This window comes from Bos indicus, chromosome 19 (genome assembly GCF_029378745.1).
Source record: "Bos indicus isolate NIAB-ARS_2022 breed Sahiwal x Tharparkar chromosome 19, NIAB-ARS_B.indTharparkar_mat_pri_1.0, whole genome shotgun sequence".
NCBI lineage: Eukaryota > Metazoa > Chordata > Mammalia > Artiodactyla > Bovidae > Bos > Bos indicus.
In genome coordinates, this window is record NC_091778.1 from 52,140,951 (window position 1) to 52,165,741 (window position 24,791).

The 24,791-nt window shown below is 56.3% G+C and overlaps 3 protein-coding genes and 1 long non-coding RNA gene across 6 annotated transcripts; 1 reads left to right on the plus strand and 3 right to left on the minus strand.

The window, feature by feature from the left end:
* Nucleotides 1–170: 170 nt before the first annotated feature.
* On the minus strand, nt 171–16,673 carry RAC3 (Rac family small GTPase 3). Of its 2 annotated transcripts, none has more exons than XM_070773883.1 (6): nt 16,203–16,673; nt 15,539–15,610; nt 15,230–15,347; nt 15,024–15,086; nt 14,455–14,618; nt 171–399 (listed from the first exon to the last, which is right to left on the minus strand). In XM_070773883.1, the coding sequence occupies exons 1-6, from the start codon at nt 16,235–16,237 to the stop codon at nt 204–206; spliced, it is 648 nt and encodes a 215-aa protein (XP_070629984.1). In that variant the 5' UTR covers nt 16,238–16,673; the 3' UTR covers nt 171–203. The 2 variants fall into 2 exon arrangements, with proteins under 2 accessions (XP_070629984.1, XP_070629983.1); XM_070773882.1 differs by lacking the exon at nt 171–399 and adding an exon at nt 13,814–14,326 and having other exon boundaries at nt 14,459–14,618.
* On the minus strand, nt 3,281–10,417 carry LOC139177609 (uncharacterized). Of its 2 annotated transcripts, XR_011562125.1 has the most exons (3): nt 6,797–10,177; nt 4,898–5,154; nt 3,281–4,347 (listed from the first exon to the last, which is right to left on the minus strand). It is a non-coding gene; the product is annotated as an uncharacterized lncRNA (long non-coding RNA). The 2 variants fall into 2 exon arrangements; XR_011562124.1 differs by having other exon boundaries at nt 4,898–10,417.
* On the plus strand, nt 10,453–13,151 carry LOC109574376 (L-xylulose reductase). Its single transcript, XM_019982373.2, has 8 exons — nt 10,453–10,587; nt 10,665–10,762; nt 11,245–11,399; nt 11,517–11,559; nt 11,636–11,735; nt 11,836–11,900; nt 11,992–12,109; nt 12,229–13,151. The coding sequence occupies exons 1-8, from the start codon at nt 10,536–10,538 to the stop codon at nt 12,330–12,332; spliced, it is 735 nt and encodes a 244-aa protein (XP_019837932.1). The 5' UTR covers nt 10,453–10,535; the 3' UTR covers nt 12,333–13,151.
* Nucleotides 16,674–16,875: 202 nt separating the features above from the next.
* Nucleotides 16,876–24,696, minus strand: LRRC45 (leucine rich repeat containing 45). Its single transcript, XM_070773876.1, has 17 exons — nt 24,026–24,696; nt 23,482–23,543; nt 23,030–23,100; nt 22,589–22,767; nt 22,241–22,369; nt 21,247–21,359; nt 20,842–20,900; nt 20,474–20,551; nt 19,885–20,020; nt 19,727–19,804; nt 19,535–19,646; nt 19,378–19,448; nt 18,880–18,972; nt 18,694–18,786; nt 17,996–18,169; nt 17,754–17,901; nt 16,876–17,512 (listed from the first exon to the last, which is right to left on the minus strand). Exons 1-17 carry the CDS (start codon nt 24,243–24,245, stop codon nt 17,316–17,318), a joined length of 2,013 nt encoding a protein of 670 aa, XP_070629977.1. The 5' UTR covers nt 24,246–24,696; the 3' UTR covers nt 16,876–17,315.
* Nucleotides 24,697–24,791: the final 95 nt, after the last annotated feature.

Here is a 24,791-nt window from a genome sequence, read left to right on the forward strand (position 1 = left end):
TGCCCCGGACCCGCCCCTGCAGCCTGAGGGAGACACTGCTCCCTTCTGGCCTCCAGTGGGGGCCAGGGGAGGCTGGAGCTGCGTCCCCATGAAGATGAGGCAGAGCAGACAGGACCCCATGGCCCCCGCAGCGCCCCTGGAGCAGCAGCCTCATCCCCAAGCTTCTTCCCCTTCCCCACCCCTACCACTCCCCCACAGCGGACTCAAGGACACATCTCAACACAACAGATACAGGCAGGAGGGGGCTGCTCTTCCGGAAGTGGGGGCTCTAGAAGACCGTGCACTTCTTCCCTGGCTTTTTCACAGGGGGCGGGCAGAGCACAGCCCGAATGGCCTCGTCGAACACTGTCTTCAGGCCCCGCTGGGTCAGGGCTGAGCACTCCAGGTATTTGACAGAGCCTGGGGGCAGCCAGGAAAGAGGAGAGGGCAGGGCCACACCTTGGCTTCGCTGGACCAGCCTGCACTCCCACACCTGCTCCACCGGCCCATCCCCTAACCAGACCACCTTCCTCCACATCCACACCCAATGTGTGGGTGTCAGGAGAAGCGTTCCGTCGCTCCCACCCACTGGGTCCTCCAATGTGCTGTGATTCGTGGCTCTGTCGTGTTCAACTCTTTGTGACCCCAAGGACTGCAGCATGCCAGGCCTCCCTGTCCATCACCAACTCCCAGAGTTTACTCAAACTCCTGTCCATTGAGTTAGTGATGCCATCCAGCCATCTCATCGTCTGTTCTCCCTTCTCCTCCCACCTTCAATCTTTCCCAGCATCAGGGTCTTTTCAAATAAGTCAGTTCTTCCAATCAGGTGCCCAAAGCACTGGAGTTTCAGCTTCAGCATCAGTCCTTCCAATGAATATTCAGGACTGATTTCCTTTAAGATCAACTGGTTGGATCTCCTTGCAGTTCAAGGGACTCTCACGAGTCTTCTCCAACACCACAGTTCAAAAGCATCAATTCTTCGGCGCTCAGCTTTCTTTATAGTCCAACTCTCACATCTATATATGACTACTGGTAAAACCATAGCTTTGACTAGATGGATCTTTGTTAGCAAAGTAATGTCTCTGCCTTTTAATATGCTGCCTTTTAATATGCGGTCATAACTTTCTTCCAAGGAGAAAACATTTTTAATTTCATGGCTGCAGTCACCATCTGCAGTGATTTTGGAGCCCAAAACAATAGTCTGTCAAGGTTTCCATTGTTTCCCCATCTATTTGCCATGAAGGGCTGGGACCAGATGCCATGATCTTCGTTTTCTGAATATTGAGTTTGAAGCCAACTTTTTCACTCTCCACTTTCACTTTCACCAAGAGTTTAGTTCTTTTTCCCTTTCTGCCATAAGGGTGGTGTCATCTGCATATCTGAGGTTATTGATATTTCTTCCAGCAATCTTGATTCCAGCTTGTGGTTCATGCAACCCAGCATTTCTCATGATGTACTCTGCATATAAGTTAAACAAGCAGGAAGACAATATACAGCCTTGACGTACTCCTTTCCCAATTTGGAACCAGTGTGTTGTTTCACGTCCAGTTCTAACTGTTGCTTCCTGACCTGCATACAGATTTCTCAAGAGGCAGGTCAGGTGGTCTGGTATTCCCATCTCTTTCAGAATTTGCCACAGTTTGTGGTGATCCACACAGTCAAAGTCTTTGGCATCGTCAGTAAAGCAGAAATAGATGTTTTTCTGGAACTTTCTTGTGTTTTTGGTGATCCAACAGATGTTGGCAATTTGATCTCTGGTTCCTCTGCCTTTTCTAAATCCAGCCTGAACATCCAGAAGTTCACAGTTCATGACTCTTGAAGCCTGGCTTAGAGAATTTTAATCATTACTTTACCAGCATGTGAGATGGGTGGAATTGTGCCTAGTTTGAGCATTCTTTGACATTGGCTTTCTTTGGGACTGGAATGAAAACTGACCTTCTCCAGTCCTGTGGCCACTGCTGAGTTTTCCAAATTTGCTGGCATATTGAGTGCAGCACTTTCGCAGCATCGTCTTTTAGGATTTGAAATAGCTCAACTGGAATTCCATCACCTCCACTAGCTTTGTTCGTCGTGATGCTTCCTAAGGCCCACTTGACTTTGCATTCCAGGATGTCTGGCTCTAGGTGAGTGATCATGTTGTAGCCACGCGTTCTGGGAAACAAACTCACTCAGAAGGACGGTGCAGATAGTGCAGCGCAGGTTATTACACCGGCGGGCCCAAGGCAGAGTCTCCTCTAGCCAAGGACCCCAACCAGTTTTTGTGAAAACCTTATATACCCTAATGTACATGCCCAAACCTACCTCCCCAAATTCCCTGAAACTAGTCTGAACAAAGGAAAAGAAAGATACAATCAACGTTAATCTGTGATTCATATGCCTTAGGTAGTTCAGTTCAGTCACTCAGTCGTGTCCGACTCTTTGCGACCCCATGAACTGCAGCACACCAGGCCTCCCTGTCCATCACCAACTCCTGGAGTCCACCCAAACCCATGTCCATCGAGCCTGTGATGCCATCCAACCATCTTATCCTCTGTCGTCCCCTTCTCCTCCTGCCCTCAATCTTTCCCAGCATCAGGGTCTTTTCCAATGAGTCAGCTCTTTCAGTCAGGTGGCCAAAGTTGGAGTTTGAGCTTCAGCTGGAGTTTCAGCTTCAACATCAGTCCTTCCAATGAACACCCAGGACTCATCTCCTTTAGGATGGACTGGTTGGATCTCAGTGGACAATTAATAGGCTTGTGCTCATACCCCAATAAGCATAATAGAATTATGATTCTATTCGGTTACACAGATAATTAGGGTATTCTTTTAGATGACGGAGAGTCTAGGTACGAGACCTGGGGCTCTTCCTTCCAGGGGCCTGGTTTTCCAGTTGGTATGTCGTTTCCGTAGATACTAGGCATGTAACTCAAAGTCCACAGTCCGGCCCAGGATGGAGTCCTGCTTTCCAGATGGAGCCTGCTCTGTCGGTTTCCTCCTTCATTCCCCACTCTTGATGCTCTTAATTCATAGTATGAGCATCATTCATAGGGATATATTGGACCCTGGCTCTCTGACCACCAATTTGGGAGAACGACACCAACCTTTGGGTTACAAAGTTCATAATACATTGTAAAATGCAGGGTCCACAAAGCAGAATTATCAAGGCAACTATAACAATGGTAAATATAGTTTTCCACCAATCCCCCTTCACCCAAGATAGGACCGAAGTCCAGAAAGGAATGTTTTCATTTGACATTGCTTTTACCTGGTTTTTCATGTCATCTAAAGCAGCTGATACATAACCAGATAAATCAGGAATGTATACACAACATTCAACTTTAATTATAGCACAGGTCCCTCTTTGTACTGAAACTCTGGTTAGTCTCAAGATGATACCAGCAAGTCCTTGTAGCAGCAGTTGATTGTAGAGCTTCACCTCTGTTTCTTCTTTAAGATGCTCTTGGTTTCACGGGGCTCAGTGGGGTCCTTTTGTGTAGTCCACTTGGTGTCCTCCGGGTCTGCGTGGTACGCTCTCTTCACCCTCGTGTGGTGGATCCTGGGAGTGACACCTGCAACTTTAACTGCAGTAGGGCTGCTTAGAGCAACAGTATATGGACCCTTCCAATGTGGGGCCAAGGAGTCGTGTTTCCAGTCCTTGACCACACCTGACCCCCGGGCACAAATTCGTGAATCTGTTCCCCGAAGGGGAATGGCACCCTTCCTTGTACAAACTTAGTTACCTGATTTATTACCTTACCCAGTTGTTCCATCTGCTGTGAAATCTCATCTCCCCTTACCTGAGGCAAATTTGTTGACAGCTGTTTTATTATGGGAGGGGGTCTCCCATACACAGTTTCATATGGAGAAGAGCCATGGGACCGTGAGGTCATCCTGGGTCTTAGTGGAGCCATTGGAAGCAAGTCCACCCAGGAGCAGTCAGTCTCTATGATCCATTTTGGACAGTGTCTCTTTAAGTGTCCAGTTAATTCATTCCAGCATCCCAGAACTCTGGGGCCTATATGCAGTGTGTAGTTTCCATTTGATGTTTAAAGTTTTGCTTATTTGTTGTACTAAATCAGCTACGAAAGGCAGGCCATTGTCTGATCCAATGCTGGTAGGAAATCCAAATCTACGAACTATCTCCTATCTGCCTGAGCAGGCACTGGACTACTTCTGATGCTCTTTCAGTCCCGGTAGGAAAAGCTTCTACCCATCCTGAGAATGTACATACCATGACCAGCAGGTAGTGTTGGTGAGGTTTCATTTCAGTGAAGTCCACTTCCAGGTGTTCAAAGGAAGCCTGCCTTTTAGCTGAATCCCAGAGGTTTCCGTCTGTGCTGATAGGCAGCATTGACCTGTGAGCAGGCAGTGCAGTTCTGAGATTCTGTCCTGCATAGAGAAGAGAGGCGGGGAACCAAGAAATATTTTTGAATTAGCTCTTCCAGTTTATCATGGCCTAGGTGAGTCGCTTGGTGTGGTTGGCTTACCAGAGTGGGTGCCAGTTCCTCTGGTACCAATAATTTGCCACTTGGCAATGCCCACCATCCCTTTTCAGTCTAGATGGCCCTTTCCGCTTTGGCTAGTTGGTTTTGGGCTTCACTGTATTTTGGAGAGTCCAGTGTTAGGTCAGGCAGCTCCGCCAATACAAGAGCTTTAATAGGGGCTTCACTTTTCACCCCCAAGCCCTCAACTGTTTGTTTAGGGGTTTTATCTGTCAGTCTGTTTCCCCGAGCCTGGGGGGTATCCTCTTTTTGACGTCCTTGGCAGTGTATGACTGCAACCACCTTTCTGGTTCCCAGGCAGCATCTAATAGGGTCAGAATTTCTTCCTTATTTTTAATATCTTTTTCACTAGCTGTCAAAAGGCCTCTCTCCTTATACAGAGCCCTGTAGTGTGGCAAAAGCATGCCTGGAGTCTGTGTAAATGTTTGTCTTCTTACCTTTTGACAGCTGGAGGGCCCGGATTAGAGCATATAGTTCGGCCATTGAGCGGACCAGTGTGATGGCAGAGAGCCAGCCTCAACGATGGTTTCTTCCATGACTACTGCATATCCCGACAGTCATTGTTCTTGTTTCACCAGGCTAGTGCCTTTGGTGTACAGGACCAATTATGGGTCTTGGATTGGCCGGTCTCTCAAGACAGATCTGGCATAAACTTCTAGGATTTCCTCGTAATCATGTGAGGGCCCACCTTCTCCTACAGGAAGGAGAGTGGCTAGATTCAGGGCCTGACAAGCCTCAGTAGTAACATGGGGGTTCTCACATAACAGTATTGAGTAACTGAGTAATTACTCAATTACTGGTATCGAGTAATCCAGGATGTCGACAGGTATTTATGGGGGCCCCCTCAGAGGAGAGTGCTGACCTCATGCAGGACTTTACGATCAAATCTTGGCCCAAAGTCAGCTTGGTTGTCTCCCAGACCAGTAAGACAACAACAGCAACTGTCCATAAGCATCGCAGCCACCCAGTGGCAACATTGTCCAGCTGATTAGAGATAAGTCACTGGTCTGTCCCATGTCCCCATAGTCTGGGACAGCACTCCCATAGACACCTTGTCCTTTTCAGTCACATGAAGAGTAAATGGCTTAGCAAGGTCTGGCAGGCCCAAGGCCAGTGAGTGCTGATGTAATTGTATAGGGTTTGAGTTCTATTACCAATGGGACTTGTTTTGCAAGCCCGGGGCGGAGGGGTTGTCTTCTGCCCAGACCTCAGGGAACTGTTGAGTTAACTCTCTCTCTCTCTCAACTGTGTAGCCCATCCAGTTTCCCTTCAGGGAGATTGAGCAACCTCCATTCATCTTGAGGGGTTACCGAGAGGGAGAGTAAATAGGTGGTTGAGCCCACTCAAAGAGTGTGTCTTTCATGGGGGGAAAGGTCACTTGTGCCCCCAATTTAGACAGCAAGTCTCTTCCCAACAAAGGCACATTCAGAGATGTATAAAAATTCATGAGTCACTTGGTGCCCTACATCTGACATTTTTGGGGTAGGCTTGAGGCACAAAGGCTGCATTTATCACCATCTGAGACCCAGTGGGCTCCGGATCTATTGGCGTATAAACTCTATAGGCCTCGCGTAGTCTTTCATAGAACTCAGAGGGTGATTCGCTTTCCCTTTGAATCACTTTGGAGGGTTTTATGATACTCATAGCTTTTCGGGCCCCCCTTGTGAGGCCTTGTAAAATAGTCACCCGACATCTCTCCAGGTGGCCCCCCTTCCTCTGTGGTACAGTCCTAGCTGGGCCTCTCACTGGGGGTGGCTAGTTCTGCCCACTGCTGCGCGTTTGCAGTACCCTCAGGTGCCATTTTTCTTAACCATTTTTGGCCTCAGTTAGGATCCTGTGTCTTTCCTCAGTGCTGAAAAGGGAGACTAGTAGTTGGATTATGTCTTCCCATGTAGGGCGGTGGGTTCGAAAACTAGTCTCCGTTAGCCTAATTATGACTTGTGGCTCCTCCGAGTACAGTGGAGTGTGTCTCTGCCAGTTTAATACATCCCTGGAGGAAAATGGCTGGTAATAATAAGCTACAGGGGGTGGATGGTAGTGCCCACATGTGTCCTGAACCAGAGGCTATTGTAGCTCTCTGAGGGGCATCTGTAGTGGGCTTCTTTCCCCCTGCTCTTTGGCGGAGCGCAGCCTCTGACTAATTGCTGTGTTTTCTTCCTCCTTCCCATCAGTGCACACCGGGAGAGGTGGATACCATCTAGGAGGTCCACCTGAGGTGGAATTCTGGGGGCACTGACCAGAGGTCTCCATCGCTGGGATCGGAGCCTGCTGAAATGGCAGCTCTACGATCTCCAGGAGAGCTGGCGGAGGAGCAGCGGCTGCTGCAGGACCCTCACCTGGCCCTGGATCGGGCATTAAGGCAGCCTCTGGTCCTGGTGGAGCACTGGGCGGTGGGCTCGTCATTCTCCAGTGTGGGGGAGGGGTCAGGTCATCCCGGTCCAAATCCTGTAGAACTTCTTCTTTTTTTTTTTTTTATCATCAGTCAATTTTTGTGCCATTAATATTTTCCCTTCCCTTCCCTACAAGGGTACAGAACCTTGTCCAAGTAGGAGGGTCTTGAGCTAACCCTAGCCATGAGTCAATATATGGATATTGATATCCATATATCAATATGGCTCTCCTGTGACTACTGTATAGACTGCTTCCACTATTTTTGAGTTCATGGTGTTCTCTGGTGGCCACCCTACTCCCATAGGGGGCCATTCGACCTCACAGAGTATGTGGAGGTGGTTAGGCTTCATCTTCACCCCATAGTCTCCTCCAAATCCCTTCTTTAAATTTTTAATCCTGCAGTCCAATACAGCTGCCTTAGAATCATTTCTTCCCATCTTGCTTACCTTCTCAGACTGTCTTCTACTTTTCCTTTTTGTTCTGTCTATGAAGTTCTTGGCACCATACGTACTTCTGATATTTCCACTCAATGAAACACTTAAATTGCCATTGGGGTTTCCTAATTGGGGTGAGAGGAGCCTTACCTGCCAGATCTCAGAGGGAGAAGGGGGATCAGAGTGTCTTCACCTGCCAGTCAGCACTGCCAAACCAGAATACCACGTGGTCCAAAACTGTTTCTCCCTTAACTTTTAAGTCCATTCTGCCTTGGTGGGCTTGATCAGGAGAAGATGAAAACACAGATGGGTTAAATATCCCACATCCCATGCTGTCTCCGGAACAGCCAATTCATACTCACTTATGTGTCCCCCTCCTTCTAGCCTGATAATTCCGAGGGGTCAAGAATTTCACAGCAGATGGGACGCCTCCTTGGGGAGGGCAGAATACAAGCACACAAAGACCAAGTTTTTCTCCTAACAATCTCCTGGAGATAGCTTGGTAATAATTTTCCCCAAGACAGCATCGACACTACCTCCTAAATGACATTCACAAATTTCCTTCCTAAGCCCTAACACGCTTGTCAACCTGCATACCAAGCAATCGCTCCCACCTGCCTATTCCAGGCTCCTGTGGGTCTGTGCCCCTTCTAGTCCCTCCCAGGGGGGTGATCAAGCCCCCTCTTCCACCTTCCCGGGTGGGTTCCTCCTCACCTGAGCGCTCAGTTCCCCTGCTGCCGTCCACTACCTGCTAACATGAAAGGTCCGGGTGTTGAGGAGCAGAATCCTTCCAGAAGGGCAAGGCACCTTCCCCCCTCTAGAAGATTCAAGCCGCAAGCCCTCAGAGTAGTCCCAAAGGGGACCTGTCTCCTCAAAGTGAGGAGTTTCCCGGCCAATGCACCAAATATAGCCACGCATTCCAGGAAACAAACTCCCTCAGAAGGACAATGCAGATAGTGGAGTGCAGGTTATTACACCTTCGGGCCCAAGGAAGAGTCTCCTCTTAGCCAAGGACCCTGACCAGTTTTTCTGAAAACTGTATATACCCTAAGTGTATGTGCCCAAACCCACCTCCCCAAATTCCCTGAAACTAGTCTGAACAAATGAAAAGAAAGATACAGTCAAAGTTGACCCATGATTCATATGCCTTAGGCCTAGGTAGTTAACAGTGGACAATTATCAATAGGCCTGTGGTCATACCCCAATAAGCATAATAGAATGTATGATTCTATCTACACAGATAATTAGGGTATTCTTTTAGGTGATGGAGAGTCTAGGTACGAGCCCTAGGGCTCTTCCTTCCGGGGGCCTGGTTTTCCAGCTGGCATGTCATTTCCATAGATACTAGGCATATAGCTCAAAGTCCACTGTTGGGCCCAAGATGGAGTCCTGCTTTCCAGATGGAGCCTGTTCTGTCTGTTTCCTCCTTCAATCACACCATCATGATTATCTGGGTCATGAAGATCTTTTTTGTATAGTTCTTCTGTGTATTCTTGCCAGCTTTTCTTAGTATCTTCTGCTTCTGTTAGGTCCATACCACTTCTGTCCTTTATTGTGCCCATCTTTGCATGAAATATTCCCTTGGTAGATCTCTAGTCTTTCCCATTCTATTGTTTTTCTCTATTTCTTTGCACTGATCACTGAGGAAGGCTTTCTTATCTCTCCTTGCTATTCTTTGAAACTGTGGATTCACATAGGTATGTCTTTCCTTTTCTTGTCTTTCGCTTCTCTTCTTCTCACAGCTATTTGAAAGGCCTCTTCAGATAACCATTTTGCCTTTTTGCATTTCTTTTTCTTGGGGATGGTCTTGATCCCTGCCTCCTGTACAATGTCAAGAACCTCTAACCATAGTTCTTCAGGCACTCTGTCTATCAGACACAATCCCTTGAATCTGTTTGTTACTTCCACTGTATAAGCCTAAGGGATTTAATTTAGGTAATACCTGAATTGTCTAGTGGTTTTCCCAATTTTCTTCAATTTAAGTCTCAATTTGGACCCAGAATGGTGTCCAAATCCTTTCTTTGTCCCCTGATCCTCTGGGAGCCAATTCAGTTCAGCTCAATTGTGTCCGACTTTTTGTGACCCCATGGACTACAGCACACCAGGCTTCCCTGACCAGCACCATATACCGGAGCTTGCTCAAGTTCATGTCCATCGAGTCGGTGATGCCATCCAACCATCTCATCCTCTGTCGTCCACTTCTCCTCCTGCCTTCGGTCTTTCCCAGCATCAGGGTCTTTTCCAAGGAGTCAGTTCTTCGCATCAGTTCTTCTTCAGGCTTATGCTACTGGTGCTGCTGCTGCTAAGTCGATTCAGTCGTATCCGACTCTGTGCGACCCCATGGACCGCAGCCCACCAGGCTCCCCTGTCCCTGGGATTCTCCAGGAAAGAACACTGGAGTGGGTTGCCATTCCCTTCTCCAATGCATGAAAGTGAAAAGTGAAAGTGAAGTCGCTCAGTCATGTCTTATAGGCTTGTCCAAACCTTTCGCTCTAAGCAATACAAGTGAGCTTGCCTGAGCTACTCCCAGGTCTGGGGGAGGGGAGCATGTGATCCTTTTAGCCAAACCTTTCTTCTCAGAAACAAAAAAGGGTTAGCACTGCGTTCTCTTTCACCTTCTTTCCGGTAAAAATTACCATATTTGGTTTTATTGATTTTGTAATAACCTACTTGGCAGGGGGAAAAGGCTGCCGGGGCCCGCTAACATTATTTCCCGCCGGGTTGAAGGACCACAGAGAAGGCAAAACTCTGCCTCACAGAGAAGGCAATGGCACCCCACTCCAGTACTTTGCCTGGAAAATCCCATGGATGGAGGAGCCTGGTAGGCTGCAGTCCATGGGGTCGCGAAGAGTCAGATACGACTGAGCGACTTGACTTTCACGTTTCACTTTCATGCATTGGAGAAGGAAATGGCAACCCACTCCAGTGTTCTTGCCTGGAGAATCCCAGGGACGGGGGAGCGTGGTGGTTGCCGTCTATGGGGTCACACAGAGTCGGACACGACTGAAGTGACTTAGCAGCAGCAGCAGCCTCACGGTCAGGCGAGGACCCCGTGTGTCTCTCCTAGGCCGCGCCCACTCCTTTCGGCCAATCGCCCCCGCGGGGAGACCACTATTTGAATATCCCCGCCCGCGGCAGGACACCAACCTGCGATTGGCTCGTCGCGCCCCGCCCCTCTCCCGGCCCCGCCCCGCGCCCTTCTGAACCCAGAAGCGCAGCTCAAGATTCGCAGTGTGGCTGCCGGAACATCATGGATTTGAGACTCGCGGGGCGCCGGGCGCTCGTCACGGGGGCGGGCAAAGGTGGGCCTGGGGAGGTGGTCGGGGGCGGGCAAAGGTGGCCGGGGATGGGTACCCTCACTCATCCGCGCTCCTCGCAGGCATCGGTCGCAGTATTGTCAAGGCGCTACACGCGGCTGGCGCCCGAGTGGTGGCCGTGAGCCGGACCCAGGCCGACCTGGACAGCCTGGTCCGCGAGGTAGGCGCCGCCCTGTCCCAGCCCAGAAGGCAGCAGGGGGGAGCTGAGGGCGGCCCATCAGGGACACACGGGAGCTGGGCGCTGGGGCTCACCAAGGACTCTTAGCACCCCCGCCCCTCGCCGGACGCGCGGAAGAACGGCGACTCCCCCTGGACTTAGGAGGAGGCAGAAATGGCTGCTTTGCTGGGCCAGAGGCGCTCTGGTGCTGGGAGGAAGTAGACTGGCTGGAGGCGGGGCTAGATCCCTGATCCTGAAGCCCCGAGTTGAGTTGCCCAAAGGCCAAGTTAACTGTCTCCCGACAGCACCCTGGGAGCCCCAAGAAGGCGACTGGTTCCCCTGAGACCCCTAAGCCCCTACCCCTGGGAGACTGAAAGGTCACGAAAACACAGTCCCTCTCCCTTGAATGGGAGAGGCCCAGCTGTAGCCTCTCCGGGGCATGGAGTCTCTGGTCGATGTGCCCCCTTACCACATAATACACACAGTGCCCCGGGGTAGAGACCGTGTGCGTGGACCTAGCTGACTGGGAGGCCACGGAGCAGGCGCTGGGAGGTGTTGGCCCTGTGGACCTGCTGGTGAACAATGCAGCTGTGGCGTTTCTACAGCCCTTCCTGGAGGTCACCAAGGAGGCATATGACATGTAAGCCGGGGGTGGGGTAGGGTGGGGTGGGGTGGGGTGGAGGAGCACTCCTGGGGAAGGGCTGTCTCCTGCTGCAGGGCCTCAGTCCCTGACCAGGGTCTGTCCATGTGCCTCCAGGTCTTTCAATGTGAACCTTCGGGCGGTCATCCAGGTGTCACAGGTGCGCTGGCTTCAGGGCAGGAGTGGGGGTTGCTGGGTGATGCCAGCCCTGCCTCATCCTTCTTCTGCCATTTCAGATTGTGGCCCGAGGCCTGATAGCTCGGGGAGCCCCAGGGGTCATCGTGAATGTTTCTAGCCAGGCCTCCCAACGGGGACTGACTAACCACAGTGTCTACTGTGAGTGAGCCCGGGCTGTGCCCTGCCCCCACTCCCACCCCCCGCAACCCCCCATCTGAGCAGGCAGCTCAGGCTCCACACGTGCCGTCCCTCCTCACAGGCTCCACTAAGGGTGCCTTGGACACACTGACCAAAGTGATGGCTGTGGAGCTCGGGCCACACAAGGTGAGCCCCAGTGGGACGCCTCCCATCGCCCAGTCCCTGTGCTCAGAGAGCCTCAGCCCACCGAGTTGACCCCCTGCCTGTGCCAGTGCAGATCCGTGTGAATGCAGTCAACCCCACGGTGGTGATGACACCCATGGGCCAGGCCGCCTGGAGTGACCCTCAGAAGGCCAAGGCCATGCTGGACCGCATCCCCCTTGGCAGGTTTGCCGGTGAGTTGGCCGGGAGCCCGGCTGGGAGTCACGCCAGTGGCCTGCTCAGGTGAGGGGTGGGAGGAAGGGACGAAGGGCAGCTCCTTTCGTGCACGTCCTGAACCGCACCTTGCCCGCAGAGGTGGAGAACGTGGTGGACACCATCCTCTTCCTGCTCAGTGACCGCAGCAGCATGACCACAGGCTCCACTGTGCCAGTGGATGGGGGCTTCCTGGCTGCCTAAGCCCCCCCTCCATCCCCACACACCCCTGTTCCATGCTGAACCCACCTTTACCCCCATCCCCCTTCCCCATCTCTTCAGGAAACATGATTGTTCTGTCCAGCCTGCACACTCACACTTAGGCTGCAGTCATGTGGCCGGAAGATGCAAAGCTCAGAGCTGGGCATGGGGACGAGTCCCAGGTAGAGACACCTTTTCAGCTCTCATCCTGGGCCAGTGGCAGCCTGGCTCTCCTGCCAGAGATTTTCGGGCCTGGCTAAGTCCCTGGCAGACATGTAGGACCTTCCAGAAGGCCAGCTTCTAAGGAGGGTAGTGAATTTGACCAAGGATGGCCTTCGGCCCTGTCCGGAGGCCTCTAGGGTGGAAGCGGTGGTGTTTTTAACGTGAATGTTCATTGGTATTCCTTAAGTCAGCGCAGAAAACAAAAGTGAGCCCTGAGCAGGCTGCGTGCTGGAGCTTCACTGCTTTGTTCACGGTTGAATGACTTCTTTGCCGAATCAGGTGGTGGTTTTCAGTTACTGAGAGAATATTCCCCTCAGCATTGTGAGTCCTTCACCATGTACAGGGCACAGTCCATCGCAAGATCCAGCTGTAGAATTTGCCAACTTCCATGGTGACATATTCCCTCCTGTTTGATGTCCTTTAGGTGGAGCTGGCACAGAGATGTCTGTCCTCCACTTTTCCATGCTGTCCTCACCACACAGACACAAAAGGCTTACACTCAAAAGCACAGATAATAGTACCTGTACAAAAATGTTTAGGAAGTGATGGGTTTTGAGTATTTGTTAATTTCATTTTAAAATACAACTGATTTCAAGTTTATGTAATTCTTAACAGTGGTTACTTAATAACTCACTAGCAGAATTCCTGAAATCCAGCTGTCCACCCTCTGCACACCACTGCGGGGGAGCTGAGTGTCACTTAGCTTCATGTCACAGATCTGCCCAGAGTGGTTCCTTGCAGGCCCCAGGGGTGAAGTCCTAGTGACAGGCCGGGCCGCCCCTCACCTCCCACCGTGTCTGCCCAGCAAACCCAAACTGTTGACCCGTCTGCCACCCCTCCTGTCCTCTCCACACCTCCACAGCTGCACAACGCCCTCCCTCTGGATGGTGTGTCTTCGTGAACACTCAGTTGAGTGACCCCTGGCCTTGGCCTGGGCTCCACAGGGCCCCCTAGGGCCTGACTGCAGACTGTACTACGCCACCCCTGGGAGCTGCTGAGGGGTGCTGTGCCCTCCCAGAGGCCTGAGGTCAGCACAGGAGGGGCTTGCTTTATCCAGAAGGGGCCAAGCACACTCACTCCCACTTTGATCTGGGTCCCTCCTATGGAGACTGAGAGGGCTCAACTGGCCTTGGGCTGGGGGGCGGGGAGTGTCAAGCGTACCTGCTCTGTACCCTTGGTTGGCAGGGGTTGGGGGCCTAGGACCCCCAGGGTGGAGGAGTAGGCAGGGAGAGACCCGGGCAGGGCAGGTAGTGAGTCGAGAACAGGAGATGATGAAGGTTTATTGTATAAAATAAGAAGGGGCTGCCCCATCATGGGGCACAAGGACAGAACCCACCCCCCCCAAAGTCTCCCATCTGGGAAGCCCATCCTGGGGCTGCCCCGGACCCGCCCCTACAGCCTGAGGGAGACCCTGCTCCCTTCTGGCCTCCAGTGGGGGCCAGGGGAGGCTGGAGCTGCGTCCCCACGAAGATGAGGCAGAGCAGACAGGACCCCATGGCCCCCGCAGCGCCCCTGGAGCAGCAGCCTCATCCCCATGCTTCTTCCCTTTCCCCACCCCCACCACTCCCCCACAGCGGACTCAAGGACACATCTCAACACAACAGATACAGGCAGGAGGGGGCTGCTCTTCCGGAAGTGGGGGCTCTAGAAGACCGTGCACTTCTTCCCTGGCTTTTTCACAGGGGGCGGGCAGAGCACAGCCCGAATGGCCTCATCGAACACTGTCTTCAGGCCCCGCTGGGTCAGGGCTGAGCACTCCAGGTACTTGACAGAACCTGGGATCGGCCAAGAAAGGGGGCAGTGAGGAGAGGTCATCGAAGGCGGGGGTGGAGCACAGGCTAATGCTGTGGCTCCCAGAGCACACTCCTCTCCTCCCTGCACCAGCAGGCCTGGACAGGCCCACTCACCGATCTCTCGGGCCATGGCCAGGCCCTGGGGGTACGTGATGGGTGCTAGCTTCTTATCCCGCAGTCGCTCGATGGTGTCCTTATCGTCACGAAGGTCCAGCTTGGTGCCCACCAGGAGGATGGGCGTGTGCGGGCAATGGTGCCGAACCTCTGGGTACCACTGTGGGAATGGAGGCTCTGATCCCTAACCCTTGGGGGCCTTGCCCTCAGCCTGGCCCAGAGCAGGCCACAGCTCTCAAGGGCCCCTTCCTTGTGCCTAGACCCACACTTAGCCCTTCTTGCTTCACAGGGCAACCATTAGGTCTGGTAAAGCAATGACCAAGAACAAAAATATGCTGCCAAGAAGCTTCCAAGCTCATCTGGGCGTCTCAGTCAGGGCCCTCCTTTCTCTGAGAGCTGCACTCACCAGCCCTACCCCAAGTGGAATAGGCATCTCTTCTGCCTCCAAAGGACAATTTGCCTCTGTCAGGCCTTCAGGCAAGAGACCCTGCCTTGTAAGGACAAGTTCTCTGGGCAGTCTCCACCCCTCCCAGGAAGACCAACCCGGCTTCCTGCCCTGCCCTACCTTGGCTCGAACATTCTCAAAGGAGGCTGGGCTCACCAGGGAGAAGCAGATCAGGAAGACGTCCTTGGGAGAAAGGAAAGGAAGGACCATGTGGGAAGGGTCAAAAGGCTCTGAATCGCCTCAGTCCCCAACACACACATGCACCAGGCCCTCGGGGCCTCTACCCAAGCCACCCAGCCCCTGCAAGCCCCGCTGTGGTCCCCTACAGTTTGGGGGTAGGAGAGTGGCCGCAGGCGGTCGTAGTCCTCCTGCCCGGCGGTGTCCCACAGCCCCAGGTTGACCGGCTTCCCATCCACCATCACATTCGCAGAATAGTTGTCAAAACTGCAGAAACAGAGAGATCTGTCAGTGTTTGGGTTCTCAGTCTGCACACACCTGGAGCTCTGTCAGCACCTTGCTCCACCCCAGGAACCCAGACTAGGGCCACTTGGGCCCCACCTCGAAGCCCAGAGGAGCTTCGCGCACAGGCGCCCACACCCTCTGCTCCCCACCTCTGGACCCGCCCGCCTGCTCACACTGTGGGGATGTACTCTCCGGGGAAGGCGTTGGTTGTGTAGCTGATCAGCAAGCAGGTCTTCCCCACGGCGCTGTGGAGAGAGGGCGAGCCCACGTTGCTCCCAGGCCCACCTCTGCACGCCGCTCAGCAAGGGCGGCCCCCTCCCACGGTCCCAGGGTGGGGACAGGGGTGCCTGCCCTGCAGATCCGCAGTGAACGAGGGACAGAGGAGGGGCACCAGGGCAGGTGGGCTTTGGGGACAGAGTGGTGGGTGCGGGCTGCGGCAAGCCGCCTCAGCGCCCCAGACAGGTACCGGGAGGGTGGCACCCACTGAGGGTTCAGCCCAGGTGAGAGCCCTTGCCCCACCCACCCGGAGGCCGGGCGGGGCCGCGAGCAGCTGGCAGCATCAGGTGGGCCTGGGCTGGAGGCCTGCGCCCGGCGAATAGCCGGGACCCCGCCCCACCACGTCCTCCCGCCCCTGCCCGGTCCCTGGGCGCCCACAGGCCGGTCGGGGGCGCATCCGGGCCGCCGCGCCTGGACCCCCAGCCGGGATCCCTGGCCCGTGCGCGCGCCGCCTCCTCCGCCCTGACCGCGCCCCGGAGCCGCGCGCCCTGCCCGGGAGGATCCCCTGGGCCAACCCCGCCAGGCAAGCCCGGCCGAGCGGCCTCCGCGCCGCGCACTCACCCGTCGCCGACCACCACACACTTGATGGCCTGCATGGGCGCGGGCCGGGCGGGCGCGGCCGCGAGCCGAGCTGCGGAGAAATGCCCGGCGCCGCAGCGGCCGCGGACCCGAGCCGAGCGCGGAGCCGAGCGGCCGGAGACAGCCGAGCGCTGCCGAGCGTCGGGCGCGGAGACAGCCGAGCGCGGCCGGCAGGGCGGGCGGGGGGCGCAGACCGGCCCCGAACCCGGGCCGACGCGCTTTGCAGAGAAACCTGGTGAGGGGCGGGACACAACGAACCCCTCAGCGAGTCTGAGCCCGGGCAGGCCCTCCCCGGTTCCCTGTGACCCACTTCATGGGGCGAGGGCAGCGCAGGCAGGCAGCTCCCAACCACCTGGACAGGTTGCGGTCGGTAGGCACAGGGTTTCCTCGAGGCAGAGTACCGCCTGGGCCCACCTACCCTCCAACCAAAAGGCAGCTGGTGAAAACTCGGATGTTTGCTGTCAGTCACCAGAGACCCTCAAGGCCGGCAGCCCGCTGCGCCCACATCCCCTCCTGTCCGCTGCAGTAGCCAGACCATCCCCACCTGGTAGCAGTTATAAGGGGTGACCCAGCCACACCTGGAGGGCTGGCCTTTCCTGCAGGGCCCAGGCTTGGGAGCACAGACTGATGTGGGAGAAAGGCACTGGAACCAAAATGTATCACAAAGTGCAAAATTCTGTATTTCAAAATACCCTGGGGTGAGCAGTTGGGCCTGCAGAGCTCCTGGTTGTGAAAGGTGACTGCACCACGGTGGGTGCGGCCGGGAGAGCTCACACATTGCTCCTCCCTTCTTGGGTCTGTTCTCAGGCATGTCACTCCCTGTGATGGGGATGACAGAGTGGGGAAGGCCCTCTTGGCCAGCCAGGTTCTGGACCACCCCCAACCACCCAGACAGGCACCCTGGTTGTAAGCTGCGGCTGTCCTGCTCTCAGATCCTGCCCAGCACTGATTTTCCACGTTACTGGCTGTAGACTCTGCGCAAAAAGAGACCAGACTTGCCAGTGGCCTGTTCCTGGTGAAGAAGGGAGGGGCAGGCGTCAGACACATGTCCGACAGATGCCACCTTCCTGCCGCTCTCAGACTTTCCCTGCCCCCTCACTTCTTGGGGCTCAAAGTCCTCAGGGGGGACCCTTGCACATAAGCCAGGACAGCATTTTGCAGGAAGCTGGCCCTTTGGGCCTCCTCATCCCGAATCCGGGCGATCTCAGCCTCTTTAAGGCGAAGCTTCTCTCGGAGAGAGGCATTCTCGCTCTCCCTGTCCAGCAGCGCCTCCCGGTGGTCACTCGCGATCACTGCAGGAGAGGAAGTTCAGTGAGGAAGGGGGCCCCGGAGGTCCACAGGGGGCTGGTGTGGTGGGGTTTGCTCAGGGTCCTCTGGGCGTACACACACCCAGCCTCCCCTACCAGCACCTCCCGGAGCGAAGGCCTAGGCCAAGCTCAGCTCTCCCGGCCCACCTCCTCCTCCTGTGGGATGTCCTAGTAAGAAAGGCCCTGCAGCGATGCCAGGGGTGGGGGGACCTGGGGCTCAGCTCGCCTTTCAGCTGGCGTTCCAGGGCCGCGGCCTTCTCCTTCAGTGCTTCCTGGGCCGTCAGCTCGGCCTGCAGGCGGCCATTCTGCTCTTGCAGCTCCAGCCGCACCCTCGTCACCTCAGCTACCTTTTCTTGGTCCTTGTTGCTCAGCTCCTGCCCGGCGAGGAGGGGTGAGTGTGAGGTGGTGGCTGGGGGTGGGGGTGGGGGGCGGTCCAGGGGCACCAGGAGCCCTCAGTGTCCCAGCTACCTGCTGCAGCTCCTCCAGGCGCCGCCTCAGGCTCTCCACCTGCATGCCCAGCTGGCTGGCCCGCGCCTGGGCATCGGCCACCGTCTGCTTCTGCTGCAGGCAGGTGCTCTGGGCCTCGTCTCGTGCCTGTGCCAGCAGCCGCAGCTTCTCCTCCAGGTGAGCCTGGTGCTGCTGCTGTGGGCCCAGGAGAAGGACAGGTGAGCTGCTCTCTGGCCTGTGGCTCTGAGCTCCTGTGAGGAGTGACCCCTGTCCCTTCAGGCTGAAGGGAGCTTATATTTGCAATGTGGAAACCACTTTGTCACTACAGTTAACATATGCCTTGCTCTGAATGGGCTCAACTCGAATGAGGAGCCTCCCCCATGTGCCAGGCTGACACCATCCTGCCATCTGGCCCCCTGCTTCCACCAAGTGGTCACAGGCTGCACATTTGGGACAAACCCCTTCCCCAGCATGGGGAGGGAGCACATTGGCTTTTTGCAGGGGAGCTGGAGGTGGTACTGATGGGCTGAGTGTCCTCGTCTGACTCTTCTGCACCCCTGGAACTCCTGTTCCCTTGTCCCTCCCACAGAGCCGGGAGACAGCCTTGGTCATGCCCACTTAAGCCCGAAGGGCTGTGCAAGCCCGGCAGCTCATGCCAGCCCCTCAGTGCTCTCTCCCCGGCGGGTGCTGCAAGCAGTGCGCCATGACCCTGCGCTCACCTCCTCCAGGCGGACTTGGTTCTTGGCCTTGATGAGCTCCTCCTCGGCTTGGCTTCGCTCAGTGAGTGCCGCGGCCTTCACCCGGCTCAGCTCCTACACCACAGACAGTAACCGCTCCATCCTTGGCCCTTGCCCGGGGACCCCTTCTAGCCACACCCAGCCTCCCGAGCCTGGCACCCAGCTCACCTCCTCAAGGGACAGCCGCGCAGCCTCCAACCTCTGCACCCTCTCTTGCATGGCCCTCTCGCTGTCCTCCAGGTGGCGAGTCATGTGCTCCACCTGCCCGGGTGCAGGTGGGGACAGGGCTGGCAGTCTGGCCCCCCAGGTTTCCCCTCATGGGATCCCCACCCTGGGGGGGCAGATGAATCTTGGGGACCCTGTTCCTTCCGAGTGGAGGCTGCCCCAAGTGGCTTCGAAGGAAGCTAGGACGGAGGGCAGGTCCCAGTGCTGCACCCCAGGTGGCAGCCTGCACTGTGGCCTGGGCACAGTCAGTCAGGGTCCCTTCTAGAAACCGGTGGGGAGGGTTTGGGTCTGACATCTGCCGGGACTGTCATCAGCAGCCCAAGGTTGTTGAGGGAAGCCCGGCCAGGAGTCTGCCTTGGGAGCACCGTGCCCCACTGAGATGTCTGCAGGCCCCGGGGGCGCGGGGAGGGCAAAGCCCAGACGACACAACTGATAAGGCACCTCCTTGAAGCGCAGATGTTCCGCGTCCTCCAAGCTCTGCCGGGACCTGTTCTTCTCCAGCTCCAGGCGTTCTGGAAGCACAGGGGAGGCGTGTGGGTGGGACTCCTCAGGGGGCCCCAGGTTCCCAGGCCCCAGCAGCAGGCCTGGGTGTGCTGACCTTCAGCCTGGATGGCCCGCATCTTCAGCTCAGCCGTCGTGTTGGTCAACTCCGTTTTGGTCAGGAACAGCTGCTCCTGCTGAGATTTCACCTTCCGCTCCAGCTCATCCACCTGCAAAGTCGGCACGGAGGGAGGAAGCTTCGTTCTGCTTTCCCGAAGCCCCAGGGGCTGGCCCCAGCCCCACCCCATACCTGGTTTCGCAAAAGCAGGTTCTTTTCATTGGCAGCAGACAAGTCTCTGAGGAGCTTAGACTCCCGTTCTGCAGCTTCCTGGGGGTAACACGGCAAAAGGGCGTCAGTGGCCATCTGCCACCACGCACCCCCGGCCTACCCACCCCACACCCACCCACCTGCTGCTCCAGCCTGTGCTCCTTGGCCTGCCTCTGCACCAGGCTCCGCTGTTCCTGCTCTGTGGTGGCCAGGAGCTCCCCCAGGTCCTGGGCCTTCTGCTCTGACAGAGCCAGGGCGGCCTCCGTCATCAGCAGTCTGTAAGGAGGGAAGGGCCAGCACCGCCCCAGCCAACCTCTAGCCTTTGCTAAGGTCATTCTTGCCAGGCCACTGCCCCCGCTAGTGCCCCTTGAGCTAGTCTAGGCTCCTCAGAGACTTGTCTGCTGCCAGTGAAAAGAACTTGCTTTTGCAAAACCAGGTAAGGAGATGGTGGGGGGGGTGGGACCAGGCTTCTGGGGAGCATGGGATGGGGCTTGGGGAAAGTGGACGAAGCTTAACCTTCCCTCCCTCAGTGCCCAGTGCCCGGAAGTGGATGAGTCGGAGCTCCTCCCAGAAAGCCTTCTCAGGAACTACCCTAGCGGTTTCCCTGACTTCATTTGTACAGTGGAACTTGAGTCCCTGTTAGGATGGTCCTCCTCTGCCCTGTGGGCAGGTCTCTAAAGTGTTCTGAAACCTCCTCATACTCCCATCCTGCCCTCTGCCCCTCCTTACTTGGCCTTGAGGGAATTGATGATGGAATGCCTCTCATTCAGGGCTTCCTGAAGCTGCCCCACACGTGCAGCTGATGCCCTGTAGACAGAGAAGAGGGTCCGAGGGGCCCAAAACCGAGTCGTCTGAGCCCCCCCCCAAAGTGGCTGCTGCCCCTCATGCTCACACAATGCCCAGGTGTGGGCTAAGGCAGTGCTCAGTGGAGCCTCGAACCCTCCAGCCAACTCCCTCAGGAAACACAGCCTACATTCTTGTCCGTGGGGAGAGGACCAGGTTCACACTTTAGGTCACTCCAAGGCCAGAGCCAGGACCTGGACCCCCAGGTTCCCCCACTGCACTGCCGCCCTGCCCTGGACCGGGGCCAAGCTCACTTGCTGCTCCTGGCCATCTCTTCTCTCTGTCTGTCGATGGTCTCCATCAAGTCCAGAAACTGGGGACAGAGCCAGGCAGAGCCCATCAGGGCCCAGAGCCTGCTCACTCCCCACGGTTGGCAAGAAAGGAGACTGACATTTACTGAGGCAGCAGGACACCAAGGAGCTGAGCCTCATGCAAGGAGGGGGTGGCTGCCAGACAGGGAGGCCCAGAGGGGAAGCCCACCCACCCAGCTGAAAGGCATCAGAAAAGAGGCTGCCTCTCGGGCCTAGGTACTGGCTTCTTGGAGAGGCTCCAGGGCTCAGAGGGAGGGAAGAAGGCCGTGGCATGGGGGCTGAGAGGGACTCTGTCCACACAGCCAGGGCAGGGCGAGGCCCTGCAGTCAGAGGCAGCATTGTCCTTACCTGCTTGGACTTCTCTTCCCGGAGGTGCCGCACCTCCTTGCTGAGCACCTGGGCACGGGCCTGACTCTCCCGGAAGACGGTCTGCCGGTCCTGGTTGTGGTCCATGGCTTGCTCTGTTGGAAAGAGCGAAGTTGTCTCCTGAGGGACTGAGCCCCAGGAGTGGCCAACGGCCAGCCCACCCCCATGTCTTAACCACACAGATCAGACCGCTCAGTACACTAGCAGGCGAGAGGCTCAGAGGCAGTGGGGATAGGGCATGGGGCAACAGTGAAGCAAGGAGCCCGGGAGGCACCTGGTGGGGGGGACAGGCACATGGGAAGAGGTGAAAAGGTTGCTCAACTGTCACAGAAGGTGGGCATTTGGATTCTGCCCCAAAGGTTAAAAGCCAATATGTGACTTTTAAGAGGTGAATGTCGTGCTCAGCTCCCATGTTCTGGAAAGATCCAGGCAGCATTTGGAGAGGGGCCAGCCAGAAGCGGCCAGGCTGTCAACTGGGGTGACTCAGAGGCAGGTGCAAGAACCAAGAAACAGGAGAGGACATGAGTTGGGCAGACTCAGGAGGTGGTAACCCCACACTAGATTCCAGCCCAAGCTTGGGCCCTCGAGGGGCTGGTGCTGCTGGTGGAACAAGTTGCCATGGGGAGTGGCAGAGTGCTCAGCAGGCCTGGGATGGAGGAGTGGAGGGTCATGACAGAAGGGACCGTGGTGTGAGGAGGGGACCGTGGTGAGCCTGGGCCGTTGGCACTCTGCGGGCTCCCACCTCTGCCCTTTCTTCCTTGGTGCCTGCTTCCCGCTCCCTCTGTTTCTAACACTCTACCATTGTGATGCCTTTATGGTTCCAGCCCAAGCTGCCCCTCCCTCGGGGGTTCTGGCCCAAAGGTTAAAGGCCAAAATGTGACTTTTAAGGGGTGAGCCAGCTGATCCGTCAACAGGGAATCAGCTCTACGCCCTGCTTCAAACAGTGAAAGTTGCCAGCAGCCCCATGTGCCCATACCCACGGCTCTGAGGATGTCGCCCGGAATGTTATTCCCAGCCAGCTCCAGCTTCCACAGGGTTCTGTTACTGGGGAGACAGTTCACCAGGGCGCGGCCCCCAAGGAGGCCAATGTGATTCCAGCGCAGGTCTGGAAGGAAATGTGGTGTTGCCAGGGGTGGGAGGGCTGGCCTAGCCCAAGACGCTGGTACTTCCTGTGATCGGCCACAGATCAGGAGCCCAGCTCAGTGTGCGCCTCCTCACCACCCCCTCCCTTCTGGGAGAGGACAGAGGAAGCATTGGGAGGGCTGAGATGCAAGACCTCCCTGCCTGCCCTGAGGGTGGGGAAGGCCAGCGCTGGCAGCCTCACCCAGTTGCTGGAGGCTGGCATTGCTCTTCAGGGCCAGGGCCAGCTCCTCGGCGCCTTTGTGGTTGATCTGGTTGTTGCGGAGGTCCAGCTGCCGCAGGGCGCCATTGGCCGCCAGGGCCCCGCAAAAGGTGGCAAAGGCTTCATCCCATGTGCCCAGGTTGTTCCACTCCAGGGTGAGGCTGCAGGAAGGGTGGACGTGAGGTGCGTAGCTCAAAGGGCATCCTCCTCCCATGGGATCCAGTAGGCTCAAGGAGGAGCACAGGCTTGGGGTGTCTCTGGCAGAAACTGAGTAGCTTATACCCACCTTCTCCCCACCAGAGAAGACTGGCATGAAGGAGTGAACTCTCATGTTGCAGAAAAATGTCCCGTGGAAAGCCAACCCAGAACCACAGAGAGAGCAGGGGCTGCGGGGAGAGCTGGGGGCTGGGACTGCCACCCTACCTCTGAATGGACTTGTTCTGTCGGAGGAGTTTTGCCAGTGCCTCGGCCCCTGCTGCTCGAAGGTTATTGCCCTAGGAGAGGAAGAGGCCATCCAGTCACTCCCCAGTGTCCTGGGCTGGGCTCTGAATACCCTGGTCAGGCAGCAGGTGAGGCCATGGTGAGCTCTGGGCAGACGTGTGGCTCCTTTCAGATTCTGCCTTCCCTGACCAGAGTGGCCTTCTGATGTGGGATCTTTCAGTGTGCTTGTGAGAATGCTCTGGAACTCACATTTCTGCCCTCAGAATACTAACACACATGGCATGAGACCATGAGAAAAAGGTGTGGAGCCTGTGTGCCCAGAGCGCTTACAGACATGGTCTCTGGCCACCGTGCAGACTCCTGGTTGCTGGGACACCTGTATCTTCTCTACTCCTGCTCTCAGGTGGCATGCCCCTGAGTGCAGATCCACCCACCTTGAGATCCAGAAACCGTACGGCAGTGTTGACACACAGCCCCTGCAGCAGCAGTGTGGCCCCTGTAAGAGAGCAGGGCAGTCACTCCCCACCCCTGGCGGCTCCATCTTGGGGCAGCTCCCCAGGCACAGGGGAAGGATGGCTGTCCACGTGGCCCCCACTCTGTGTCAGGTTTGAAACAGCTTCCAGTGCCGAGTCAGGCTGCTGACCCTTGTGCTCATCAGCACGGTGGGACTCTCCTAGGCTGGGGGATGCTAAGGGCTTTCCCATTAAAAAGAGAAATCGCCTTCTGCGCCCAGGTTTCCAAAGGGGTTGCTTTAATGACAGTGAAACTGAGAAACTTCACCAAAAATAAAAAAAGAGATCAGGTGGGACAGGGTTCTTTGCTAGAGGTGCCAAGCACCAAGGACTGGGGTATATGTAGCTAACAAGCAGCAGTGCAAAAACAGTCAGGGGAGGTGGCCCTGAAGCAAAGAGCTTGAACCCAGCCCCAGCTCTGAAGTTGCAAGGACTGCCCTGGGCGCTGCCAGCCCTTGGTGCCCACCTTCCTCACTCAGCATGCAGTCACTCAGGATGAGCTCTGTCAGCAGTGACTCCTTCTGCAGCAGCTTGCCCAGAGCCCTGCAGGTGTCCACTGTCAGGCTCTGTGTGGCCAGGTCCAGCCGGCCCTGCGGCAGCTGGTGCAGTTGCTGTAGCACAGTCTCCTGGGGTTCGGTTCCACTTTCCTTGCACAGCCGGCTGTAGGCGCGCCGGAACTCCTCCATGTCCCTGGAGTGCAGGAAGGGCTTCCCCCAAAATTCCTAGACAGGACTCACCAGAAACCAGCTGGAGCCGGGAAGCCAGGGAAAGGCAGTAGGGCAGGGCCTCTCCCATGGGGGCCTACAGAGACCCCGGCAGCTCAGTGGGGGCACAAAGACCCTAAGTCCTCAGCAGGCGAGAAACAAGGAACAAACTGAGTTGGTCCAACAGGCAGGAGGCCCCAGGAGGGAGGAGGGAAGGGGCAGGTGATGTTCAGGGGACGGCAAGAGCCGGGGACCGAGAAGGTGGGCGTCCTCGGGGGCGGAGCCTCCAGCGGCAGAGCCTGTCCGGGCGTCGGACGTACCCCTGGGCCCCGGGTCCAAGGCCCTAGCCCTCGTGCAGTTGACCCCGGCTCTTTCGCCGCAGGTGTACGCGGCCTCCGCGCGCCTCAGTATCCAGGAAGAGCAGGGCGCGCCGGGAAGGCGTAGAAACTACGACTCCCAGGAGGCATTGCGGAGGAGGGCGTTCACCACGGGCCAATGAAGGCGAAGGAGCGGGCGCGCGCGGCGGGC